The 25,777-nt window shown below is 42.2% G+C and overlaps 1 protein-coding gene across 1 annotated transcript in view; it reads left to right on the top strand.

The window, feature by feature from the left end:
• Nucleotides 1-25,777, top strand: part of CACNA2D3 (calcium voltage-gated channel auxiliary subunit alpha2delta 3) — an 839,655-nt gene that overhangs the window by 744,777 nt on the left and 69,101 nt on the right. Inside the window, exons 28-31 of the mRNA XM_061129193.1 lie at nt 11,541-11,602; nt 12,757-12,801; nt 19,002-19,064; nt 22,292-22,362. Of these exons, the coding sequence (XP_060985176.1) occupies nt 11,541-11,602; nt 12,757-12,801; nt 19,002-19,064; nt 22,292-22,362 (241 nt within the window). The remainder of the gene's footprint in view (nt 1-11,540; nt 11,603-12,756; nt 12,802-19,001; nt 19,065-22,291; nt 22,363-25,777) is intronic.

Genomic DNA, 25,777 nt, shown 5'->3' with positions numbered 1-25,777 from the left:
TGGGTTAATTTAAGAATGGTGTGCCTCTCAAGTCCTGATAAATCAAAAGAGTTGTTTGATAAGTGAGCAGTTTCCCTAGTTGAGCCCTCTCTTGTTCTTAATCAGTCTGTTGTTGAGATGCGCTGATTTAGGGGAAGTTCTCAAGTAAATCAGGAAGTACTTTTATTGGTTTATAGCCTTATCTTTCTGGTCAAAAATTTTCTGAAGTAAATAGTAAAATCATGAAAGTCGTGCTGAAGGAGGCGACCTTGGTTTCCGGTCCTGATATTTCTCTGCAGAATGCAAGCTGTCTCAGTGCCCTCAGGTCTGAACATGCAGCAGAGGCCACCCCAGGTCATTGCCTAGGATGTGCCATGTGACCCTCGGTGCAGGGTTGCCAGATTTAGCAAATCAGAAATATTTTATCTGGTAACCCTATCGGAGTGCTGTGAATTTTTCAGTGAATCGTCTGTGCATTATGTTTAGGTTCTCAGCTTCTCACGCAGCGTTGGAATAACTGGCAGTATCCAGACAACACTCCCACGGGGCGTCAGCTGGCCTGAGTTGAGCTGCTCCCTTGACACCAGCACAGGTGTGCTCTCATTCACCACAGTTCCCACCCATTCCTGAAGGGATCTGAGTTTTAGGGGATCTGGAATGGACTCGGGCTTCCTAAGATGAGCTTGGTGTGCTGGGACGTGTCCCTTTCCTTCTCTGTGCCCTAGAACATGAGCTGGAGAATCAGAGTCGTTGGACACCTCCCCCCAGCTCCATGAACCATACATGTGGATTTTTTTTTTTTATTGACACCTAACTGATTTATAATATTGTGTTCATTTCAGGTGAATAGCAAAGTGATTCAGTTATATATATTTCTTTTCAGATTATTTTCCATTGTAGTTTATTACAAGATATTGAATGTAATTCCTGTGCTATACAGTAAAGCCTTGTTGCTTATTTAATCTATATTTAGTATTTTGTATCTGTTAATCCCATGCTCCTATTTTATCCCTCACTGTCTCCCCTTTCCTCTTTGGTAATCATAAGCTTATTTCCTTTATCTGTGAGTCTGTTTCTGTTTTGTATATAAATTTTTATTACGTTTTAGATTCTACTAGAAAACTAGATATTAGTGATATCATATAATGTTTGTCTTTTGCCGTTTGACTTACTTCAGTTAGTATGATATTCTCTCTGTCCACCCATGTTGCTGCAAATGGTCATGTTTCATTCTTTTTATGACTAATAGTCCATTGTATGTACATATGTGTGTGTATATGTGTATATATACACCCACACCACATCTTCTTAAACCAATCGTCTGTTGATGGGACTGGGTTGTTTCTATATCTTAACTATTGTAAATAGTGCTGTTATGAACATTGGCATGCATGTATCTTTTTAAATTAGTGTTTTCTTTTTTTTTTTCCATATGTATACCCAGGAGTAGAATTTCTGGATTATATGGTAGCTCTATTTTTAGTTTTTTAAGGAGCCTCCTTGGTGGCTGCACCAATTTACATTCCCATATGGATGTTTTAATGCTGCTTCGCATTAAATACAGTCATCAACATCCAGGTCAGAGGTGTTTGGCAAATATATGTGACCATTCTATTATGGGTTTTGAAATGTTTGGAAATCTGACCCTTGATTTTGTTATAATCTCTTTGGTAACTGTTATTAGGTGGTGACCTAATAAGAAATTATTAACTAGGGAGCTATAATTTGGAAACTTATAATTTTCTTAATGGACATTGATTTGTGTAACCCTGATTAAAATACAATGAAGCCTGAGGCTTAAATATTTTATTCTGAAAGTTTGAAAGGATGGGAATTGACTTTAAAAATGTATTGGCTTGAAAACCTTATTGAAATAATATTATTCGAAGAGTTTTGTGAGCATAAAATGATCTGACAAAAACTATTCGATGCCAGCTCCAGTGGCCTTAGAAAGCTGAGGGAATATAGGTTTCTTTAGATGAGGTCTGGAAAAATGCTTCCAGATTACCTCAGGGGTGAAAAGAAAATTATTATTCCATTCCACGGCCCTGCTAATTCTTTTCAACATTGATTCTGTCAAGTAATTAGAATCTAAATGGAGGAAACATTCATAATTGTCATTTATTATTCTTTACTGAAGGTGACTGCTCCCAAGAAGCTCTGACAGGACAAAAACAAAGTGATTACGAAAGAAATGTGTAGGCGAAAGAATCAGGCCTTCCTACACACATTCCCAGAAGTCAGTCACGGACGGTGGGTGGGGATGGTTCCAGATTAAAATAAGCCTCTGCAGCTCTGAGTCTTCAAAGACGGTCCTCTGCTATCGCGTTGTCAATCGAGTGATAATGAGTCCTGTTTCCCCTCCCTCTCTCTCACCACAGACATACATCATGTAGCTCTTTGTTACTTAAAAGCATGTATAAGAAAGATTACCCCCTCCACCCCAGCACCACAGGGTGTACTGCAGAAGTGAAATATGCAATCAGTTAGGGGTTATATTTAAAATACCTCCTCCGCTTTTATCATTGTATTTCTTCACTTGGCATAGGCTAAAATGTGAGGTGTGTCTGCTGCTGTGAGAATGTTTTTTCCCCCTAATTTCGGAAATAATACCATGCCTTGGAGATTAATGTTTGGGCTTTATCAAGATTATAATAAACAAATATGGCTTTGATCTAAATATTTTTCAGAAGATTGTTGCTGATCGTTCTTGGTTCCCTATAATCTTATAAGAAAGCCTTTGGGCTTGCCAGTCTGACACCCAGGGGGCCATAAATGCAGCTGCCTTTTCTTCCCCCTCATTTCCACGAGAATACTCTGTTCTCAGTTTCGCCCAAATTAGTCCCAGGATTTCAGTTGTCTTTTTTGTCCAACATTCCATCATGCAATTCATTAAAATCTTCACATGAAATATTTAACAGATGAGTTATGTCATAATTCACATTACAGTTTTAAATGGTTATTCATGTGGTAAGTCATTTATCCTGGACATTAGCAGACCCCTGGAATGGGCTTGTACTTGATGTAAGCAAGGTTAGGGTTCTTTTCCTTAACACTGCAGGACAATGGCCTTTTTCCAAACCCCCACTTAATCATGAAATATTCCAAAAAAATGACATTCAGATTCATTGTTAGTTCTACTTGCAATTAACTATTTTGAAAACAAACAGAAGAAAACATTTAAACAAATGTGGCTTGGCTAACATCTATGACAGTTGACCGTTAATTAAGGCAAGTTTGAATCCAAATGTGCCATGCCTTGTTACTGTCACTGCTAGCAATCATTACTGTTGGTCACAAAGGAAGGAAAAATCAGGGGCTCTGTCAGAGCGGGGCTGAGGACAAAGTGTAAAGAGAGACACTGCCCTTGGGAAACATGACCAGTAAGAAGCTCTTTTTCTGGTTGAGAGAATGTATGGCCAGTATTTACTTGTAGAATTTGGGTTTTAAGAAAACTTGTTTCACTCCCAAGTGATGAAATGCAGAGGAAATCCTTACACATACTTATTAACTTATTAGAGTTTTATTTTCTCTAATAAGATTACAGTTTTCTACCATGTCCCTACCCATGGGTTGGAATCGGTTAGGAGAAAACACTCCTGTATGTGGGCCAAGCCAGCCCAGGAAAGCCCTGGAACCTGATGTTCTGCCTGAGCACTGGGGTGAAATGACTGGCCCCGCGCTGCCGGCAGTAGCAAGTCCCTTGGGAAACTCTGTGAGCAGGTCATCTGGCTGAAGAGCACACGGAGCCGACAGTGACAGTGTCCGGGACAAGAACTCTTTTGGATTCTGGATGCTGACCTAGCGAGCCTTGTCCTGGGTATGCACAAGTGATCGCGATCCTCAAAGGGGTGAGTGATAGGATTTGAAGAGTGGAGTACATCTTTCATTAGTCCTGAAGGGAAAAAGTCCACTTCAGGCTTGCTCAGCTGAAAAAGAATCCTTACCTTCTGTTTTTTGCTTCTTTTTGCCAGTGCTCACGTGGCCCTCCCCCTCACCCCCCACCAATGTATTATAATTTTGTAGAGTGTTTACCCCCTAACATTACATCCTCAGGGACCTTGGTAGTAGTGGACAATATGAATTTATTGTGGTTGAGTTTTCTGTTGAGTATCAATATATTGGGGTGAAAAGTGTACTTGATGATGAAATACACACATAAAGGATTGAAACTAGGACTAAATCATCATATGAATGTTGACAACACTGTCAAACCTTTAGAGTTTTGATACACATAATTTTATTTTGTGTTATTTATCCCCATCCCACAAAAGTTCTGTTCATGTGACTCTCTTTGTAGAGACAGAGAAGTGAAGTGATGTACCCAAGGGTACTTAGCTGTCTTAGAAGCAGGGTTCACAACCAGAGCTCTTGGTAAATATTTTCCTGGTTATAATTTGTTGATGGCAGTAGGATTATTTTTCTGTCTCCTGGATTTGTATGTGAATATATCACATGGCTGGGGAACTGGGCAAATGGAGGTAGGGGTGTTTGTGTGAGCTTGCGTGCCAGGCATGATGAGCACTGTTTTACAAACCGGATTTGTGCTCTTAGGAGTATGTTGCAAGTTGAGGCCAAGCCCACAGAAAATTATTTCTAAATGAATACAATATGAAAAAGTTATTTTATTTCTAATTTTACATGTAACATTGTTCTTTGGTGAGTCTCGGATTACACTTGAATGCATGTCTGTTAACCTGATATGAGATGCATGCATGATTTCATCTTGAATGTATTTGAATATAATAGCACTGGAAATGTAATTTGTATTCTCAAATTTTATAAAGCAAAATAAATAAATCTTGGGGGTGGTAGCCACATTGAGCATATTGCATTGATTTCTTTGGGTTTTTCTCAAACTAATTACCAGCTTCCCCTTACAAATCCAGGTCTTCTCACATGGGCAGGTCTGTCTGTTCTAGATCTTTCATACGTAAGTCATCCTCATTTCCTCCACCTTCAGGGAGTGGGTAGCTTGGACAGATCTGTGGGGAATGTTAACTTTAATTCTCAAGGGACATCAGTCTTCAGTTCCTCTACTGTGTTCCTGTTATCAGTGATGACTGTCCAGGTAAACTCTGTGAGGTGATGAATATGTTCTGGCTCTGTTGGGTCCAGTACAGTAGCCACTAGTCTCCTGTGGCTATTTAGCACTTAAAATGTGACTAATGCAACTTAGGAACTAAATTATTAATTTTATTTAATTTTTATTTAAATAGCCGAATGTAGCTTGTAGCCACCAATTTGGACAATGTAGGACTGGAGTGTTTGAGGTCAGCTGTTGGTCCCAATTCCAGTGTACTAACCACTGACTGAAAAGCCTCTTGATGAGGGTAAAAGAGATTGAAAAAGCTGGCTTCAAACTCGATATTCAAAAAATGAAGATCATGGCATCTAGTCCCATCACTTCATGGCAAATAGATGGGGAATAAGTGGAAACATTAACAGTTTTTATTTTCTTGGGCTCCAAAATCACTGGATGGTGACCACAGACATGAAGTTAAATGATACTTTCTTCTTGGAAAGAAAGCTATGACAAACCTAGATAGCATATTAAAAAGCAGAGACATCATTTTGCCAACAGAAGTCCATATAGTCAAAGCTGTAGTTTTTCCAGTAGTCATGTATGGATGTGAGAGTTGGACCATAAAGAAAGCTGAGCGTTGAAGAATTGATGCTTTAGAACTGTAGTGTTGGAGAAGACTCTTTAGAGCCCCCTTGGAATGCAAGGAGATCAAACCAGTCAATCCTAAAGGAAATCAACCCTGAATATTTATTGGAAGGACTGATGCTGAAGCTGAAACTCCAATACTTGGCCGCCTGATATGAAGAGCCAACTCATTGGAAAAGACTCTGATGCTGGGAAGCAGAAGGCAGGGAGAGAAGGAGGCAACAGAGGATGAGATGGTTGGATGGCTTCACCGACTCAATGGGCATGACTTTAATCAAACTTCGAGAGATGGTGAAGGACAGGGAAGCCTGGCATGCTGCAGTCCATGGGGTCGCAAAGAGCCAGACACGGCTGAGTGATTGAACAACAATCACTGACATTCTGCAAATGAAGTGCCTGCATGTTTCTGTGCTCTTGTCTGTCAGCTCTGAGCATCCTGAAGTGTGATCCTTTCTTCAGTGATTTGACTGCCCTCCCCAGGCCTCCATCCCTGGCTGTTGCATCTCTCATGTCTTCATTTCAATCCGTTGAGCACTTAGCTCATACCTGATTTCTGAAAAACATGGGAGGAAGAGAGGGAGGGGAAAAATAGAAAGGATGTTAGAAAGTTGGGGAAAAAAGAAGACTGGATGGAAAGGATTACACGGAAGCTCTGTAGTCTCTATTGCTAAGCTGAAAATGAGTACTCAGGTGTACTTTAGAGTATTGAGGTGTGTTAAGGAATAGTAACCGACTAATTAAAGCCAAATTATGAAATGTCAGTGCTCTTGATGCATGAATATTTCACGTGAAAGGCTCTGGGGCTCTTTGGGGTGGCTTTTCTGGTAAAAATGACTTTGCTATTTTGTTGATTTCCAAAGACCATCCCGGTATCTTAGGGTCATTGTCCTAGGAAACTTACACAATATTAGGGTGCTGGGAAGGATCTTAAGGGAACACTTTTTTTCTAGGTCTTTTCTGTCCCTGGGAGGTGAGTAAGGAACCACCAGGTGCAGTTATGGAAAGGGAACTCTGTCTCCATCCTTGTGTTAAAAGTTCCTGATAGGGAACCATGGAGCCTTTGTAATCAGATGAAAGTTAGGAGAACCATGAATCCCAGGAGAAATATGTTGATGATTTTCTGGACTGTCTAAAAAATTTCAAACTCCAGGAATGGTGTTTTAATTTTCTGCATTCTCTTTGGGACTTGGGTTTTGCTAAAACCATTTCAGTCTTGTTTTTCTTATTAAATTAGCAAGATTGACTTGAATCAGAATATACCATTATGGCTTAAAATGTTGAAAGAACAGGATAGATGGGCATGACAAATATCTCAGGTTCCATTTAGGATGTGTGGAGGTGGAGGAAGAGGGGGAGGATTTGCTAAAATAATGATGATTTTTTTTTGTTAAAAGTTGAAAAAAGGAAAAAAAAAAGAACAAAAAATGAAAATAGTGAGAAGAAGCTAAATTTATGTTTGTGTAAGCTTATATTTCTTTTTCTGAATAAAATTGGCATGGGATGCCCTTAGGCATTTTTGTTTGTGATGGGGAATTTTTATTCTGGTTTTTAAAGGGTTTTTGGTGTTTGTTTGCTTGTTGTTTTTTGCTTTAAATCAGTTTGTACTTAAATAACTAGCCAGATGCACCCAGAGGCTGTGACTGAGGAGCTCAGCTCATCTCACTTTCGTCTCCCACTGTCCAGGCCATTTCCCTAGTACTTCTTGTTCAAGGCTTTCATTGTGGACTTTCTAAAATATGGATCTGAGGTCCTTTCACTTGTCTACTGAAATATCTTTAATGGTTCTTCAGACCCTAAAGCAGATCCCAGCAAACTTTTTCTGTAAATGACCAAATAGTATGCATTTTAGGCTATGTTGGCTATTCAGCCTCTGTTGCAACCACTCAATGCTGCCATTGCACTGGACAGTATATAAGCAAATAAGGCTGTCTGTGTTCCAATAAAGCTTTATTGACAAAAAGAGGTGAATTTGGCCCTTGGGCCAACTCCTGACCTACAGGGTACTCTTCAGGTTTGTTGGCCTGACATTCAAGGACATTTGCCATTTGACCTCAGCCTGCATGACCAAGTTCCCCACTCCCATTCGTATGGTCTTTTAAAAGGCTCCACCCTTTTGCCTGTGCTGTTTCTGCACTTAAGTCTCATCTTTCCTCTGTTCTTTTCCTATGAGTCAGATTTCTGCGCTTTATCTGATACAAAGTTCTTGTCAACTCCCCCAGGCCAAGTCTGCCCCGTTCTCTATGAGACATATATTAACTTGTAGGTGAACAAACTACAAACTCAGAAGTGGGAAACCATGGGCCAGAGTTGCCGGAGGGGATGTGGGCAACAAAAACACAGCCAGGGCAAAACAGTGCAGATCCATTGTAGTCAGTACTGTCTGGGAGTCCTTTGGCATCGACCTCATGGCCCAGACAGGGAGTGAATGAGGAGTGAGGGAAGCAGTGTCTAGTTTAGGGCATCAGGACCAGGGAGAGGATGCAGCCTGCTGGAGGGAGATCAGAGAGAAGCAGCACGCATGATTAATGGGATGGAGGGACTGACTCATGAGGCAAGATTAAAGCACTCTGAGGAGCTGGGGTACAGACCGAAAGGGGCAGATGATAGCAGGCTGCAAGTATGTGAGATGGATAAACACCCAGGAGGGAGCAGCTCGCTTCGTTAGAGAGGTGAAAATGGGGCCTCCCTCAGAGAATGGGGAGGGTGCTCAGAAAGGGCACGGGTGACTGACAGGGGAACTCAGTAGATGATGGGTGGGCCAGGGGCAGCTCTGAGTTGCTCGGACTAGAAACGCCATGGAAAGGTCACCATGGGGTGACTCTTTCAGGGAAGCCTCTGCTTTTATCCTGTGGAGTCTCGAAGCCTGCTGTGACTGCTGACCTGGGCCTGCGAAAATATTAAGTACCAGTCATTAAATGTTTCAGCAGTCCTGAGGCCTTCTGCAAGGAAGTCAGCCTTCTGCCATCCCTCCCTATCTTTAGTAGAACCAAAGATACTTGGTCCAAGCCCCTTCTTAAATCCAGGGCACACTCTCACCCCTGCCTGCTGGTGGATCTGACCAGAAACCCAGCCAGCACCTTGATTTACAGCTTCCTCAGTTGGCTCGTCTCCAATAGGGATATGGCTTGTCAGGCATTTTGGAAGACAAGATTCATTTGAAACTGCATTGACTATCTTCAGGCTTCAATATCAGCTTCCTACAGGTATTCTCTGAGATTTTCTCCAGAGCTAGGAAGAGCAGATTCTGCTGTAGTCTGACCAAATGGCCCATATTGTAGTTCCTCCATGGACAACTTACTGTCTTTAGTAAGACCTGTAGAGTAGCCATGCTCAATTTGACTGCACTTTCAAATCACTTGGGGTGTTTTAAAAATAGCTGTGCCTAGACTCCACTCGCAGGAATTCTGATTTAAATGGTCTTACTGTGTGTGGGTGGTGCGGGGTGGGGGAGAGGGGGGTTGCTTCCCTGGTGACTCAGATGTTAGAGAATCCAGCTGCAATGCAAGAGAACTGAGTTTGATTCCTGGGTCGGGGCGATCTCCTGGAGAAGAGAATGGCAACCCACTGTACTCTTGCCTGGAGAATTCCATGGACAGAGGCGCCTAGTGGGCTACAGTCCACAGGATCGCAAAGAGTCAGACACAACTGAGTGACTAACACTTTCACTTTTTTTTTTTTCCCCCACTCTGGAGGGGGAAGGTACCAGGCATCAGAACATTTTCTTTAAGTTCCCCATATGGTTCTAATGTGTTGAGAACTGCCACGGAAAAACCTTTATTTGGGTATGATTATAATTCACACTGATGTTACTCTTCTATCTATCTATCTAGCTAGGTACTGACTATGCTATCACCTGAACAGTTTTTCTAAAAAAGCAAGCATTTACCAATGGGCCATCTATGTGCTTGGCCCCTTGCTGGAGGCAGGGATCCAGCGGGGAGCAAGAACGTGTCCCTGTCCCTGGGGAGCTTATGGTCCAGAAGATGGTGGTCACTTAAGGCAAAGCAGGATGAACCCAGAGTGCTGACGTGGTACCTTTCAGAGAATTCCATTCTGTGTGTTGCAGCTATGCTTAACTTGAAATTCTAAGTGCAAAGATAGAGGATGAGTCTAAGTGTACATGTCCTAGTTAACTATGACTCTCAGGTCTTGCTTCAGTGATTTGTTTAGGAAGTAGAAATGCACTTGGTAGTAATAAGAGTAACAGCCCAAAGTCTTCATGAATCTTCAAGCTCCTGAAGCCAGCACAGCAGTGTTTTCCCAAGGTGGGAGGTGTTGGGGGGGCATCTAACACGGTGGCAAGATAAAAGTATATGAGTGAACTTTGAGGGGGGGTTCGGTAATCATGTATTTCTTTTACTGCTGCTGCTGCTGCTAAGTCACTTCAGTCATGTCCGACTCTTGCAACCCCATCCCTGGGACTCCCCAGGCAAGAACACGAGTGGGTTGCCATTTTCTTCTCCAATGCGTGAAAGTGAAAAGTGAAAGTGAAGTCGCTCAGTTGTGTCTGATTCTTCGCAACCCCATGGACTGCAGCCTACCAGGCTCCTCCGTCCATGGGAGTTTCCAGGCAAGAGTACTGGAGTGGGGTGCCATTGCCTTCTCCATTTCTTTTACTAGATATCATTATGTGGATTGAAGTTACTGTAGGTATTCCAGCAAAAGAAAAAAGTGAGGAAAGATAAATAACAATACTGTGATGGTGATGGTTTAGTGGCTAAGTCATGTCTAACTCTTGAGACCCCATGGACTATAACCCATCAGGCTCTTCTGTCCAGGGGATTTTTCAGGCAAGAGTACTGGAGGGGGTTGCCGTTTCCTTCTCCAGGGGTTTTTCCTGACCCAGGAATCAAACCCAGGTGTCCTGTGTTGCTAGCAGATTCTTTACTGATTGAACCACCAGGGAAGCCTTGATGGTATGCAGATATGGCAAAAATTGGGAAGATTAGGTGCATGGATTGAAGTTTGCATAACTTCCCAGGGCTAAATGGTGCCCCTTGTGGGGAATATAGTGTTTCTAGCACAATCTCATTTTTTCTTTCCATCTCCTCTAAAGTTTTCTCGCCATCTGATGAGCTTTTTTCCCTGACTTGAGTACTTTCTCTAATGGCTTTAAGAGTTACTAAAAGAGTTACTTTTAAGTCTTGACTTCATAGAAATATTGTGAGCTTGTTCATGGCATAGTTCTGAGGTTCCCTCGCATTCTTCTTCCCAAAATTTCAAAGCACTTTCTTAACCTCTTCCATTTCTGTACCTTTCTCTCACTAGAAGTAGCTTTCACTCTTACTTTAGGGAACTTTTCACAGACAAGCAAAGAACTATATAATTCCACAGAGTTCCTGCGGAGAGAAGATCATTGAGATGTGGATACTGGGGGCCAGTTAAACTAAGTCACATCATGACCAAGTGACTCACTTCCAAACATCAACCCATGACAACTAACTTTTCAAATTTCATATCTGAAAACTCTTGCAAAATATACAAGGTACACAAGTTTATGTATTAATGACAGAAACAGAAACTCTGAAAAAACCATGATCTTCTGAATATCCTTTTTATTTCTATTTCTGTTTTCAGCTGTGCTGGGGAGAGTGTTGACCACAAGTGTATGAATTTTAGAAACACTCAAGTAACATCTCTCCAAAGAGCCTTGTGCACTGTGCTCAGTTGGTTCTGTCAAAAGTTATATGAGTGTAGGTAACCTTGGGAAGTCCTTACCTGAACAATAAAATGTCTTAGTTGTATGCTTCACTGTAAATTTAGTTTTTAAGTGTTCTTATCTGATATGCTTACATCAGCATCTTGCCTTGACAGATAATTTTCTGTGATAATCTTAAATAATTGTGTAAAGAGATCTCTAATGCCTGGTTTTATTTATAATTTGTCCCAGCTGTAGGCATTCAGATGAAACTTGAATTTTTCCAAAGGAAGTTCTGGACTGCCAGCAGACAGGTAAGTTATAATCAGCATGTTGAAGCATTAGCAACACTGTTATTATACAGGTGTTCACATTTGAGTACCCAGAGCCTAAAAGTGCCAGATTTCCGATGAATGTTTGTAAAATGAACCGCTGGGCTGCTCAGGTTACCTTTCATTTCAGTGCAAAATAAAGGACTGACAGCATGTTAGACACCACATGCTGAGAAAGCAGAGAATTTGCTCCTGAAAACAGCTGTAATTGTGAGATCAAAATAGTGACCGTCTTGAAGAGAAGTTTTTCTTCTAAATATCAGGGACTTTTGTGAATTTGCGTAGTGACTTTTTAAACATCTTATGATGCCCAATTATTTGTGAATCTCTTTATTTCTATTTTTGAAGGATTCTGCATAGCTAGGTTATACTAAGCACGCATCTGCTTTCTTTGGCCGAGGGCTTCTCTGCCTTGGATAATCTGGGAACATTCTTTACTTGCACTGTGTATTCTGTACTAAGTAATATCAGTGGTGTTTGTTCAGTAACTCAGCAGGAATGGCAACACATAAGATGTTTCCATCTGTCCAAGTCTATATGCTGAGATGGTATATAGTTTCTTAAATGAAAATACTTTAGGAATTTATGCCTCATGGACACAGAGTTTTTAACAAGTCACTGGGAAATAATTTAAAATTAAATAAATACTTAATTATATCTATTGTTACTGAAAGATTTGAGGTCTTAAAAAGATATCACTATTGAATAAAGCATAAATTAACATGGACAACATAAATTAAAATGAAAAAGAACCAGGTTACTCCTAAGTTGTCTTTTTAAAAAATTCTTTATGGGATTTGTTACGGCATTCCTCTGCTTTATGTTTTTGGTGTTTTGGCTGCAAGGCATATGGGGTTTTAGCTCTCCACCCAGGGATCAAACTCACACTCCCTGCACTGGAAGGCGAAGTCTTAACCACTAGACCGCCAAGGAAGTCCCCCAAATTGACTTTTATATTACTGTCTGGGGCTGGTACTCATCCTAGAGAGGATGGGCAGATTCATCTTGGAGCATTCCCTTTGGATGAAACAGGCTAGGACTTTGATGGGCCGTCCTTGAGTAACCAGGTGGCAGCCTTAGCAGATGCTGGTGTGTCCAAATGACATGTTTCCTTTTGTTTCCCCCTCACCTCACAGTGCGCCTCTCTGGATGGCAAATGCTCCATCAGCTGTGACGATGAGGTATGATGGTCTCCTGGGCCTGTGTCTGTGCTGACCAAGTTGGGGCGGGGGAGCAGTGGCGGTGGCTGAATGACTGAGGGTGCCTTCTCACAGGGGGAATATGTCGCAGAGCCAGATCTAAGAGATTGCTGTGAACCAGTCTCCAAAAACCCAGGGACATTTGCTTTGTTTCTTTCTCTTTCTTCTCCCAATCAGATAGTTTTGGAGAGCTTGGGGAGTATGATTTAAATGTCCCATGAACAGCACTGTTGGGATTTTGGCATTTTATAGAACACGCTACAAATTACTGACATTTGAAACTCTCACTACAATTCTCAGAGTTTTCTACCAATGTGGTACCTCTTTTCATCTTCTTAACCACCTAGTGAAATGGATAGGAATATATGTCCCACTTTGCAAAGGGGAAAACTGAGCATAAGGGAAATTAAATGTCTTGCTTAATTCCATGTAATAAAGAAGCTTAAAAATCTAAGCGTTGAAAACTCAGAATGTTGTGTCCTAGCATACTGCTTCCCTTCTACAACTCCCTTTCCCTCCCTTCTTTCTTTCTTCTTATCTCACTCCCTAAGTCTTGGGAAGACAAATTTGAATTCCACACATGAGCAGTAGAATAAAAAAGATATACCACTGTCCCAAGTTTGACCATCAGATGTAAGTTTTTATAGCATCCAGTCCCATGTACCTTCTGCCCCACATCTTGGATCAACCACATGTGAAGTAGCATTTCACCTTGGCTCAGGCAGCCTTCCTCTCTCTGAGTCAGCCAAACCATTAGTCAATACATAAAGTGGAGCTTATAAATGATCACTCATTTATATTCCTTCTGCTTACCACAGGAATTAAAGAAATCCTAACCAAACATCATTCCAACACAGAAAACATGGATTAGAAGTATATTTCCAAAAAGTAGGCAAACAAAAGAAAAGTAAGGAAATATAAAAGAGGAAATACAGGGTGAAGGTAAAGTACAAAATGCTCAGTCCTTAAATATCTGCCAGTTTAAAAAGAAAAAAAAATCATAAAGCTGTATGAGTTATTACTATTCAAAGAGTAAAAGAAAAGTCCAACGTTTCCTGACCATTAGATCCAAAATAATTTTCCCAAAGGAAAGAGTACCCTGTGATGTTTTATGACCAGGACCCTTTCAGTAAGTTTGTGAATGCCACTCATAGTCTAGTCAAGTGGCTTCAAACCTCTCCTTTGTCTTTAAGGCATTACTTGTCTTATTGTAATGCTCAGTTCAAGACAACACAGCTCAACAGTAGCATTGATTAATCAGTGTCACAAGGCCCTGTGTTAAGCTACTAACTCCAATTTGTGTTAAAAGAACGGAGGACAGCTGGTTGGTTAGTTGGGTGACTGAATGGATGGTTGGTTGACTGGTGGGATTGATGGTGTTCTGGATAGTTGGTTGGTTGACTGACTGGTTTCTGGTTGATTGATTGGATGGACAAATAGTTGGTTGAACAATTTGATGAATAAAGTCAGAGGCGGTAATTTCCTACAGCCTAACACTGCCTCCGTGCAGTCTCATACATAAAAATAAGTGGCAATGGATTCCCACTTAGAGTTAGAAAAGTACAATATGTGTTACTTGTTCAGTGACTGATTTCAGAGGTGGTCTAGCATGGTGGTTAAAGGTACAGGCTGTGGAGGCAGAGTAGCTTCAAACGGTGGCTCTGAAAGTAATAAGCCTTGCCTTAGTTTCCTCAGCTATACAATGGGGATAGAAACACCCCCAGAGACATGGTGAGGATGAATGAGATAATACATGGAAACTTTACAGCACAGCTCCTGGCCTGTGGTCAGCCCTCAATAAACATTAGCTATCAAATGAAAATGTCTGCAGACACATCCTTCCCTTAGAGTAGTGGTTCAGTTGAACCCAAAACCTGAGGTGGCAGCCACACACACATTTTAGTGCTTGGGCGTAGTAAGTGCAAGGTAGGATGCCTTCCTCACTACTAATGTCTGCTTTAACAGCCTTGGGGATGGAGCCTCACTACGATATCATTTTGAAGGTTCACACTTTGAAAATTAGTGTGGCATAGGCAGGATTGTTGAACTTGATCTGATGCTCAGATGTCCCCATTTTGCACTTTAAAGCCATCATCCATTTCCCATTTTGACTCTAAAGTTTTGGCTTCAGGCACCTAGTTGACATAGTTTTAAAAGGAAAAGCCAGGCCCCTTTCCATCCTTTCAGCAGACTCTTTCCATGTGTCATTCCCTTTCATAGATTTTAATTAAGTCTTTGAGACCATGTCCCTCCACTCCTCCAACTGCCCTCAAGTGATCAGGTCCCCATTAAAAACAGCTGTGGGGGCTCATTAAGTTCACGTGCTTCTGGCTTCTCCTCTCTACTGAAGACCTGGCGCAACTCCCACACACTTATCAGACACACTTTGCCTCGGATCCGATCCAGTCCCTCTGTCTCCCCCTGCAGTGGCCTCCCTGGGCCCTTGACTTGAGTGTCCTGGGCTGCTGGGTGGAGTCGGTCTGGCCAGATGTCTTCGAGGCTTATAGATACATCTTCATGGAGGGCCTGGCCGTGGGCCTCACTGAGGACTTTAAGGAGCTCCATTCCACCCAAGGGGACTGTTAACTTCAGAACCTGAGAGGCAATCTCTCTCACACTCACTCATTCCTTCAGGACCTATTTGCTGAGCCCTCCTGACATCTCTGGTACCTCCAGCCCCTGAGGAGTCAATGGGATGCAGTCAGAGATGGACCCTGTCCTCCAGCAGTTAACTGGTTAGAAGGGGAGATGAGCACATGTGCTTATCAGCTGACTTGTCTCCACAACCTCTTGCTACAAACTGTGTGATAATTTCTGTCTCCAAAAAAGTCAATGTGCAGCATTAAGATACTTATGCAGAGGGCACATAGTAGGTGCTGAGTAGACACAAACATGGTTCTTTGGGGACTCATAATGCACCTTGCACTATGCTCAACAATTTGTACTCACTGGCCTACTTAATCTTTTCTCTGAAATAGTTGTTGCTATCTCCATCATTCGGATAAGGACACTGAGGCTGGAAGTGTTAAAAGGCTTTGCCCAAAGTCCTACTGGTTGCAAGTGTCCAAGTCTCTGACTCTCGAGCTTAGCATCTTAGCCTCAGAGCTAATACCACCTTCCAGGTAACTCAGGCTTGGTGCTGTGTCTCTCACTTCCAAGTACTCTTCCTCCCCAGTTTTCCTTACTATCTGTGATGGCCCAATTACCATGGCCGAGTTTGGGGCTCTAACCTCAGGTATCTTACCTAACCTGCCTTTGTGACCTGAAATCAGACTTCTCGGAGCAATATTAAGGCAACAAGCAGATGAAGAAAGTTGCCTTTTTTAAAAAAGGCAATTGTCACCAGCTCTTTATTTCTGCATTTTTCAAACAACTTCATCTTTAGATGTTTTGTCATAGGGGGCTGTGGAGTGGATGCTTGCCATGTCTGTCAAAACTTAGAGTTCCTGGTTTGCCCAAGCCCTTCAGCCTGTCATTCTGCCCTTGTGACAAAGGAATGGGGAGACTCCTGAGAAGTTTGGCTTAATTTGGGGCAGAAGTAGCATAGTGAGGGAAAGCCGACAAAATATCTCTTCTATTTCCTTTTACTAGAGGAGGGAGAATGGAGAAGACAATTAACTACTGTAAAGAGACATAGAGAAAACAATTTATCCAGACTTGAATCTGGCTAGTTCTACTCTGATTCTTTCATAACGCATCACTCTGCTCACTTAACTTCAAGGGCCTTACTCCATTCCACTGTACTTCCCAATAATTTAATCCAAGTGGTTGTTGGCAGGGAGATGTTTATGAAGTCGTTACAGTGACTGAATATCCCTAATGCAACAATATTGCCTGTAATGAAAATTAAATGACACCTTTCAGATTAAGGGACCCAGTTCTACATCAGTGACACAACATCGTTGCTTCTGACCTGTGATTTTCTCAGTGGTTTGTCAATCGCAAGGTTGACAATATCTGTTGCACACTGTCACTCCTGTTCCTTCCACATTGGATGAGAGTAGAAACGGAGGTTGATAGCTGAGAAGTGAGTCTCCTAATGCCCACTCCAACGTTGATTCCATGCAGTGCTGTCCATTATAAGGGGCACGAGGTCATCATTTCCAAGAAATGAGGGTGGGGAAAGAACCAAATGTTTACATCAAATTATGAAACATTTTATTGAAGCTTCATCTCTAAATAGAGTGGAAATGGTGAAATATATTTATTTTACTTAACAAATTTAAATTTAATACATTTATAACTGCAGTCATATCCTAATTCTGTTAACAAAAAACACGTTTGGTTTGGGAGTGGGGAGTATAATATTTCAGATAAAATTATAAAAATCAAAATAGTTAATCCTGCACTTTATATTTGATTTTCTCAAAGTGGTCACAAGGGAGGTCAAATATAGTGGAGTCTAATCAGTTTCCCCAGGAGCTTCTCTGAGTCTCTTCCTTTTGAAATCATTCTCTCTGGGAGCATCTTTCATGTTATTGGTGGTGATGTTGTGTTTTTCCTGCATGTTTTATCTCTTATGGGTACTAATGTGGTTTCATGTGTGATTGGAGCTGATCTCCAGTATCACCCTCATAGACTTCAGGAAATATTGCTTCTTTCCCAAGATTTTTAGTTGCCTTGTGTTTGTCCTGTATTGTCTAATATTTGCAGAGAAAGACTGACCACAAAGTTATAGGTCTGATAACAGTAATACCAATTGACTAGGGATGTTTGAGTAGGAATTTATTTTATAGTTAGGGATGGAGGGTGAGTTATGGTGACTTTGGATTCTCTACACAATTGTAAGGATTTGGAGAGTCAGTATATGGAGGCCACTCCTATTCTCAACAGGTAGTTTTATTGATTGAATGAAGGTTAACCTCCCTTTGCATCAAGGTCTATGTCTCCAATTTGTCTCATATGATCCAATTAACTTAAAATTAAATGTAAATCTGCACATACTTCGTGGCTGCCATATTGGACAGCCGGGCTCTGCAAGTGTTTTCATAGTGCTATGTCCTAGAAAAGGGGAGTGTTTGTCAGGACTCTCAGCTGGGCCAATGTAGTGTCCGGGCAGCCAAGGGCTTCTGTGAAGAACAAGAGTGTGACCTTCATCTGGCCCCTTTGAATAACCGAGAGGAACTTGCTCACCAAAGCAGCCAGCTCTTTTCTGAAAGGTGCTAGCAAGGCTTTTAATTTCCTGCTGAATCTCCACCATTACCTACTAATAAAGGATGCATCTTTCTGACTAGCTTACTGCTGTACTTTTGTGTCTCGTTAGAATCAACTCCATGGATAGGTAAATGTCCCAGAAAAATACAACCCTGCAGTGGCCTGGAGTTAGGGGACTTTAGCTCAGGGTAAAGATATGTTACAAATTAAATGTTGCAGTCGGTATGTAAAGCTGCAATAAATAGAAACTGAGTTACATCAAGGACTGAATTAAACCTTAAATTTAAACTCCACAGCACTGTAATTAAAACTTAGCCTGTAGCAAATCATTCACTTGAGATTAAAGTAGTGTGGGGGAAGCAGAGGTTTGGGCTTACCTTGCTACAATTTATAAGTCTGAGCTACCAAAAGCTAACAGCCCTGCCCCCAAATCCAGCTCCCAATTAAAAACACAGTTTGAAAACCTTTAGGAGGCCTGAGGGGCCCCTTTAACAGAAGTCTGCCCCTTCCCCCCTGCCTAAGTCTATGAACAAATTAAAAAATATTACCTGGTCCCCTGATGGTCTTCTGAGCTGACACGGTGTTTTCATTAATACATCATTAGAGTAATGGCATTGTGCTGTCGTTTTGCTTTCAAAACAGCCTGCACTTCAACCACTGTTAATACAGGTTCAGAGGCCTCTGTACACTTTGTTCCTGGGAAATATTATTCAGGTCATATAAATTTTTAAAAAGGAAGACAAACTGTAATGAATAATTTTTAAATGTATTTTCTTTTTATCCCAATCTGGGATGTTCAAGTCTTGCTTAGTGTTTTAGGTTTATTTGTTAGTTTTGCAAAACTAACAAAGTTAAGTCAGCTTAAGCTGGGGTCAGCTTAACTTTGGCCTTAACTCCAAGAACCAGCTGGCATTTCCAGTTCCCCCCAAACAGCCTAAAATAGGTGTCTCTCAAGTTGGAAGTACATCATTGCATGTAAAAGCAGTCTGAGGACCCAAAATTGAAACTGTGGTGTTTTTATTTTCTAGACTGTGAATTGTTACCTCATAGACAATAATGGATTTATTCTGGTATCTGAAGACTACACTCAGGTGAGTGAGGAATTTCTACCTACTCACAGTAAGAATCCCAGACTGTGCTTGGTTCAGGGGAAGTGAAATATGGTGTTGAAACTTTGAGACAATGATCTGTATTTAAGAGGTAATAGCAGGAGATTATAAAACATTATTTCCACCCCTTTAAGAATGTCACAGCCTACTTCTCAGCAGGCCCCAAAGAGATTTTACCTCCAGGGAGGAGAGGAGGGGTGCAGAGCCCAGGGTCTGCTCTCTTACACATAAAATGTTCAATTTATAGAATTCTTTACCTCAAGTGTGGAGGTGCCTGAAAGAGTTTGGGTAATTTTAAGGAGGTTTCCTCCTTTTAATATTTTGATGTTTTATCTTTATATATAATTTATGCATCCACACAAATATATGTATATATGTCAACATAATTATTCTTTATGGCTTTCTTTCTGGTTTTTCCTTTTTAAAAGTCAGTTATCTGAGTCCTTGGATTAACTTGGGTTCTCAACACTGAGGGCCAAGAATCCACATGTAGATGAAGAATGTTTCTCATTTGATCCAGCCATGTGCAGTGTGGGGGCAGAAGGGAGAGATGGAAACAAACCAAACTAGGGTGCTCAGCAAAGAAAGCTCCACTTTTATTTGGAAATCAAAGTAAGAGTTAAAATCAATAGCATTGTTACAGAGAAACATGAGTTTCTCCTTTAAAACGTGGTGCCTGAATGCTTTCTCTACAGTTAGAAATGAAATTAGCATGTTAAAGTCAAATCCAAATCAGTTTAGCCGTATGGTATAGGAAAGTAACACCAGAGGTGGAGGCAGATGGTTTCTGATGTGAGCTTTCTTCCTTAACTCGATTTGGGATATTGGGTACATCCCTTGACTTGCCGGGGCTCCTGGTGGGTTCTATGAACAGAGGATGGTTGACTGCAGAAGTCGTCTTCTAACTCTAATACTTGAGGATGCTAGCATTTTATAATGAGGTTTCATTTACATCATTTAAAATGTTTCAATAGTCAACAGTGTGATAGACCCATTAATGCCTAATAAATTAGTTAATTATCCTTAAGTGTGGCTCCTTAGGGTCTGAGCTCTGTGGCTTGTTAATTTGTGAACTCTGGCTCCAGGTAACATGTGGGACTGTGCTTCGGTTTTCCCTCTTATCTGTGAGAATGTTGTGGGATTTTAAATGTACCTTTGGTCGATGATAATTACATAGTTGAGACTCAAACTGCCCACACATGGTCTCCTCAGATGCTGGATGTCACTGGATGTTGGACAGTTGATGGACATTAGATAGGAAGGATAAGCACGTGAAACTCAGTCGGTTTCTTGGGAGCAGGAATGGCCATAGAGAGGCCTATGGTAACATACCCCTGTGTCTGGGAGGAGTGAGAACCCAAATTAATCTCCTGTGAGGAGGAGCTCTGCTGTCCTGCCATAATCATGGAGGGCTGGGATGAGAACCTGGTCCTGTGGCGGGGGCAGGGTGGGGGGCAGGGGGACAACATGGCAGATGTCTTTAAGTGCTGAGTCTTGGACCAGCCAACAAAATGAACCACTGAAATAGTGACCTCTCCTAAGCCATAGCCACTACATGTGGTCTCTGTTCCCTCCTTTACTTCTGGGTAGAATAGCCCATGGAGCCTGCCCTGCCTTGGCTTGTTTAATGTCTGGTTTCCTGTACCCCAATTAGGTTAATTCTTCTTCATCTAACAACCAGTTCCATTGACACTGGCATATTTACACACAGGAAATGTGCATGTCCTTCTTGCTCCCAACAGCAGCACATACCCACAGAGTTTGCCAAAAGTTCAAGTTTCCCTGGAGTGAAAAAGGCAATGCTCAGTCTTCAGTCAGTGAAATGTCATCTCCTTCTTTCCTCGTCTTTTCTGACTGTTTGGCAAAGCCTGTATGTGCCCTTCTGCCTGAAGACTCCTAAGAGCCTACTTGAGGTCACGCCATTATAAGGAAATCAGGATTTAGTTAATACAAAGTCTATGAACTTCAGGTAGAAGATTCCCCAGTGGCTCAGCTGTGAAGAATCTGCCTGCCAGTGCAGGAGACACAGGTTCAATCTCTAGGTCGGGAAGATCCCCTGGAGAAGGAAATGGCAACCCAGTCCAGTATTCTTGCTGGGAAAATTCCATGGACAGAGAGCCTGGAAGGTGCCAGTCTGTGGGGTTTCAAAGAGTTGGACATGAATGAGCACATACCACATGTGGAATTTATGTGATTTGGGCTCTGAGTGTAATGCCCTCTACTCTCTGCCACATAAGATACAAATTCTCAGAGCACCCACAGTAGAGATGGGGATTCTCTACTGGTCTGCACTGGCCCCTTCCAGTCTGTTGGCAGAGGAAGGCTGTTGGTCCAAGCTCTGTTCTGCCATATTGAATACATCATCCCCCTTGGCTCCAGGAGTCTGGAGGGATGCCCGAGGATGTTAATCCTTCATTCCACCATTCAGAGTTTGCAAATCTCGGCCAACACCAAGAACTAGACTTGCGGAAGCATAAGCTTAGCACTGGGGGAGTGCCCTGAAGACAGTCCCAGAGCCGGAGTCAGCCATTGGAAGTCTGACTGGCCGAGCCTTCTCTTCCCAGATCTGGACAGCTTTCTGTCCAGATTCTTGGTCAACATATTAGCTGCCTACGGACAAAATGAAGGTGTTCCTCAGAAAGTGACTTAGAGAAAGCAAGTGTTCTCCACTGTAGGAAATTTATAGAGCCGAGGAAGAAGACTGCTGTATATCCCTAAACAGGTCATTTAGGAATTATAAACAATTCTTTTTATTACTGCTTAGGAAGCCCTTTCACAGTCTGTTTCTGTCTGTCTGAAGTAGTGTTTTACTCACAAGGAATTGAGAGCAGATTAATGCCTACTGCCTCCTTTCAAGAGTGTGTGTGCATGTGCTCCTACATGTGTGTATGTGCACATATGTGCACACATGTGCATGTGTGTTTTATTTCCAGCACTTAGCACATGTTATGCAATGCCACTCTTACCCCACCCCCCACCCCTGCCATGCATTTGAAACATCCACATCTGCTTATTTGTTTGCTCTGTAATCCCATAACTTCTCATGACTATTAAGACCTTTTCCATGTTTATGTAACAGTACTCCTGAAAACCTCCTTTTGCCCCTGTCAGCTCCAGGACACAAACTCTGTCCATTTTTATTTCTTCTCTGGTGTTTGGGCACATTATTTATCTACACTTCCTCTTGGGTCGTCTTTTCTTCCCCACAGACTGGAGACTTTTTTGGTGAGGTGGAGGGAGCTGTGATGAACAAATTGTTAACAATGGGCTCCTTTAAAAGGTAAGGATTTTACGGTTCCTTGCGCCTCCCCCCCCCACCCAAGAAAGGTTGCCTAAATAAAATAAAACAAACCAAGGTCAAATAAAGCAAGCCCAGACTTGACCCCCATGGCTGTGTTCATGCTCCAGAAGATCTCCTGAAATTTGATGCCTTTTGCATGAGTGTTAAGAGTCTCAGAAACTCAGCTCACAATGCGTTCCCTGTTCCCTTAGCATAGTATTTACTAGAGGCTGGTCCTGAAGTCAGAGCCTGAACTGGAAGGAGATTATATTGGTCTGAAGCAAGTGATTGCAGAGAAGTAGGAACCATTTTCATTTGGTCAAAAAGGGAAGAGAGTGTCTTGTCTCACACTGACAAACTGGTGGAACTTGCTAGCAATCTGGAATTCAGGGATGGAAAGTGATGTTTAGAGACTCGATATAATTTTAGAAAATCAAGTAAAAATTCACAAAACATGCTCCCGGATGGAGATAAGTTTAAATCTGCTGCTAGAACACAACCAAGAGGTTTCAGAATTCGTGGTAGGGACCACTCATTTGAGTCGCAAGGGCTCTTGTTGACTCTGAGTGACGCTCACAGCCCCGTGTCCCTCATGGGCAGGCCAGCCATACCTGAGGGAATACCAGAGCTGATGGGAAAGGACGTCACCCTGAGAGATCAGGATCCCGGTGATGTGCCCCCAGGAGTCAGTTCTCCCTCACCTCAGCCTCCCAGGGAGAATGGTGGCCTCTGAAGTGGTACTTTCCTGGACATATTTGATGCTGTTAAATATATAATATCAGGAAATACAAGGATAGAACCCAGCTCTCCTGTGAGAACTATTGCACATTGGTTGCCAGTGGGAAAGACAGTCCCCGAGTTTATTACTCCCCTGCAGCTGAATGGACAGGAAGTGTTAGCTCAGGAAATCAGACTTTTAAGCTAGTCAATAAGACCAACTGAGCGCTGTGCTGAAAGCAGGGAATTCAAAAATGATGACCCAATTTTTGAGATTCTGTAGCTTGTTTGTGCCAGAAAGAGGGAAACAAGAAATGATATGTTAAAATGGCATAACTCCAGCACTTCTGAAACCTCTGACACACTTGCTTTCCAGCCTGCCTGAGTGTTCACCCCTGCTAGATTCCCTCTTTAAAATTCAAGTACATTTTTTGCCAGGAGTCATTGTACATAAGCTTGAAAATTGGGCATGGAGCTGGACTGGGGTTGCTGTGCTGGATTGTCTGCCGTCCGAGGCACCCCTGGCTTCTCGTGTCTTTACATGGTATATGTTTGTATTGTTTTAGCTTGTTTTCAACTTGGTGGGGGTAGGGAGAGACAAAAGAGGGAGAATAATCACACACGTGTTTCTCATTTGAAAGCATATTTTTCAACTTTTTTTTTTTTTTTAACAAAATTACTTTCTTCCCCCCTCTTCCCTCTTGGATTTTCCTTTCAAACAGTTTGGTGGGAGAGAGGAAAGGTTGAAGCAGTATTTTAAGTTCCTAGATTTCTCGTTACTGTGGGTGAAGTATGAATGACTTGAATTTAGAACTTTCTTCTACAAAAGTGGCTAACATCTGAGAAAGGGGGAAGGCTAGGACTCTCTCCTCGATTTTAACAGCAAGTGCTGTCATCCAGGAATTACCTGACAAACCTCCTAGGCCTCTTTGAAAGGCCCCCTCATGAGGCCAGGACAGAAATTACAGTTTGAGATTTGAAGTCAGATGGATTGGTTTCAAATCCAGGCTCTTGACATTTTCTGGCTGCATGGCTCAGCGTTAGTCATGTTACCACCCCAAGCTTTGCTTTCCTTACGTGAAAAATGAAGATGCTAATAATAATTACTTGCAAAGGTTTCTGTCAGAGTTAAGGAGATAATAATAAGCATAAAGTTCTGACACAATGCCTGGCATATATTAAAGGCTCCATAATTGCTAGTTGCTGCTATGATTTTTGTTGCTGTGGATCTTTGAGTTTCCTTTTTACCTTGCACCAGATGATTTTTTTTAATTCATATATTTTACAACAGGCTTCCCATGACACCTAGCGATGGGGTCTCCATCCAGTGTTGGGGTACTGCCATCCTTTTGGAACTCAGACATTCATGCCCTTGCCTTTTCCAGCATGCTTACTCAGAGAATAAGGTTGACAGTCCTGTTTATCAGAAAAATTCTGTATTTCAGAAGCCCTGAAAGGATGTAGCCAAAAGTAATGGTGTGATGTCAGGCACCATATTTAACTGTACCCCACTGCCAAACACAGGGTGCATGGAGGCTGAGTTGCTTTGGTGACGTGGCTGAGCCCTGGTAAAGGTCAAGGTCCATTCACCTAGTTGATCTGCCATCTCAGCATCTTGGACAGTGTACCCTGGCACAAAGTTTCTTCATTTGGTCTGCTCATACCCAGTCCTAAAGAAACTCCTCTCATACCCAAGAGCCCCGCAAACTATCTTCTTCAGAACAGCAGAGCTCAAAGTGAACAATGAATGCCATCTCCCTTCATCAGCCTCCTTTTGTCTCTCTCCACTGGTCCATAGTCACTGCCTCTCTCTCTAAAGCAAGGCGATGCTTGCCTGCTTGGCATGGACTCTTTCTTTGGTTGCTTGGCCACTTACCAGGTGTCTTGATGGCTAGTCTACTTAGCAGTGCCATCAGAGGGAAAGAGCATCTGCTTGTGGTCTGCAGTGCCATGTGGGAGGAAGAGAAGTCACTGATTTGTGCAAACATATTACCAACTTGAGGGAGCTTTGAGAAGGTTCTTCAGCTTCACATGCAAGCTGTCTAAGAGGTATAGTGGTCTCTCTTGGTTGCTTAGGCTGAGTCTTTGATTCAACTCTATCCACTCAGCTTTTAGAAAACTTTTAGTGCTCAGGGCCAGATAACATACGTGGCCTCAGCAATATGAGAATAATGCAGGTAGCAGTAGCTATCTTCCAGGAGCACCTCCTACATACCAGCCCTAGGTTGCAGACCGATCTTAACACTTGCAGTCCTTTCCAACAACTCGAGAGACAGGTATAAACAGGACCAGCGCCTAATCTGCAGTGTCCAGTGCAAAACGAAAATGGGGGACTTTGCTCAAAAATTACTGAGAATTTCACGACAGCAAGAGCAGAGCAGTAAACACAGCATGGAGCCCTTCTAGGTGGTAGGGTTGTGTGCAGTTACACAGGCCACATGCCCGTGAAGCTGGGTCTATGTGTGTATACGCGTGTGGGTGTGTTAGTTGCTCAGTCATGTCTGACTTTTTGCGACACCATGGACTGTGGTCTACCAGAATTTTCTGTCCGTAGAACTCTCCAGACAAGAATACTGGAGTGGGTTGCCATTCCCTTCATATAGGTATATATATGAAGTGGAGCTTGGAAAGGTTAAGAACTTGTCTCCATGTAACAGAGTGGTAGCAGAACTGGATTCAAACACCCTGCAGTCTAAGC

This window comes from Dama dama, chromosome 24 (genome assembly GCF_033118175.1).
Source record: "Dama dama isolate Ldn47 chromosome 24, ASM3311817v1, whole genome shotgun sequence".
Lineage (NCBI taxonomy): Eukaryota > Metazoa > Chordata > Mammalia > Artiodactyla > Cervidae > Dama > Dama dama.
Note: the sequence above shows the minus strand (reverse complement) of the source record. Positions and strands in the feature narration are given on the sequence as shown.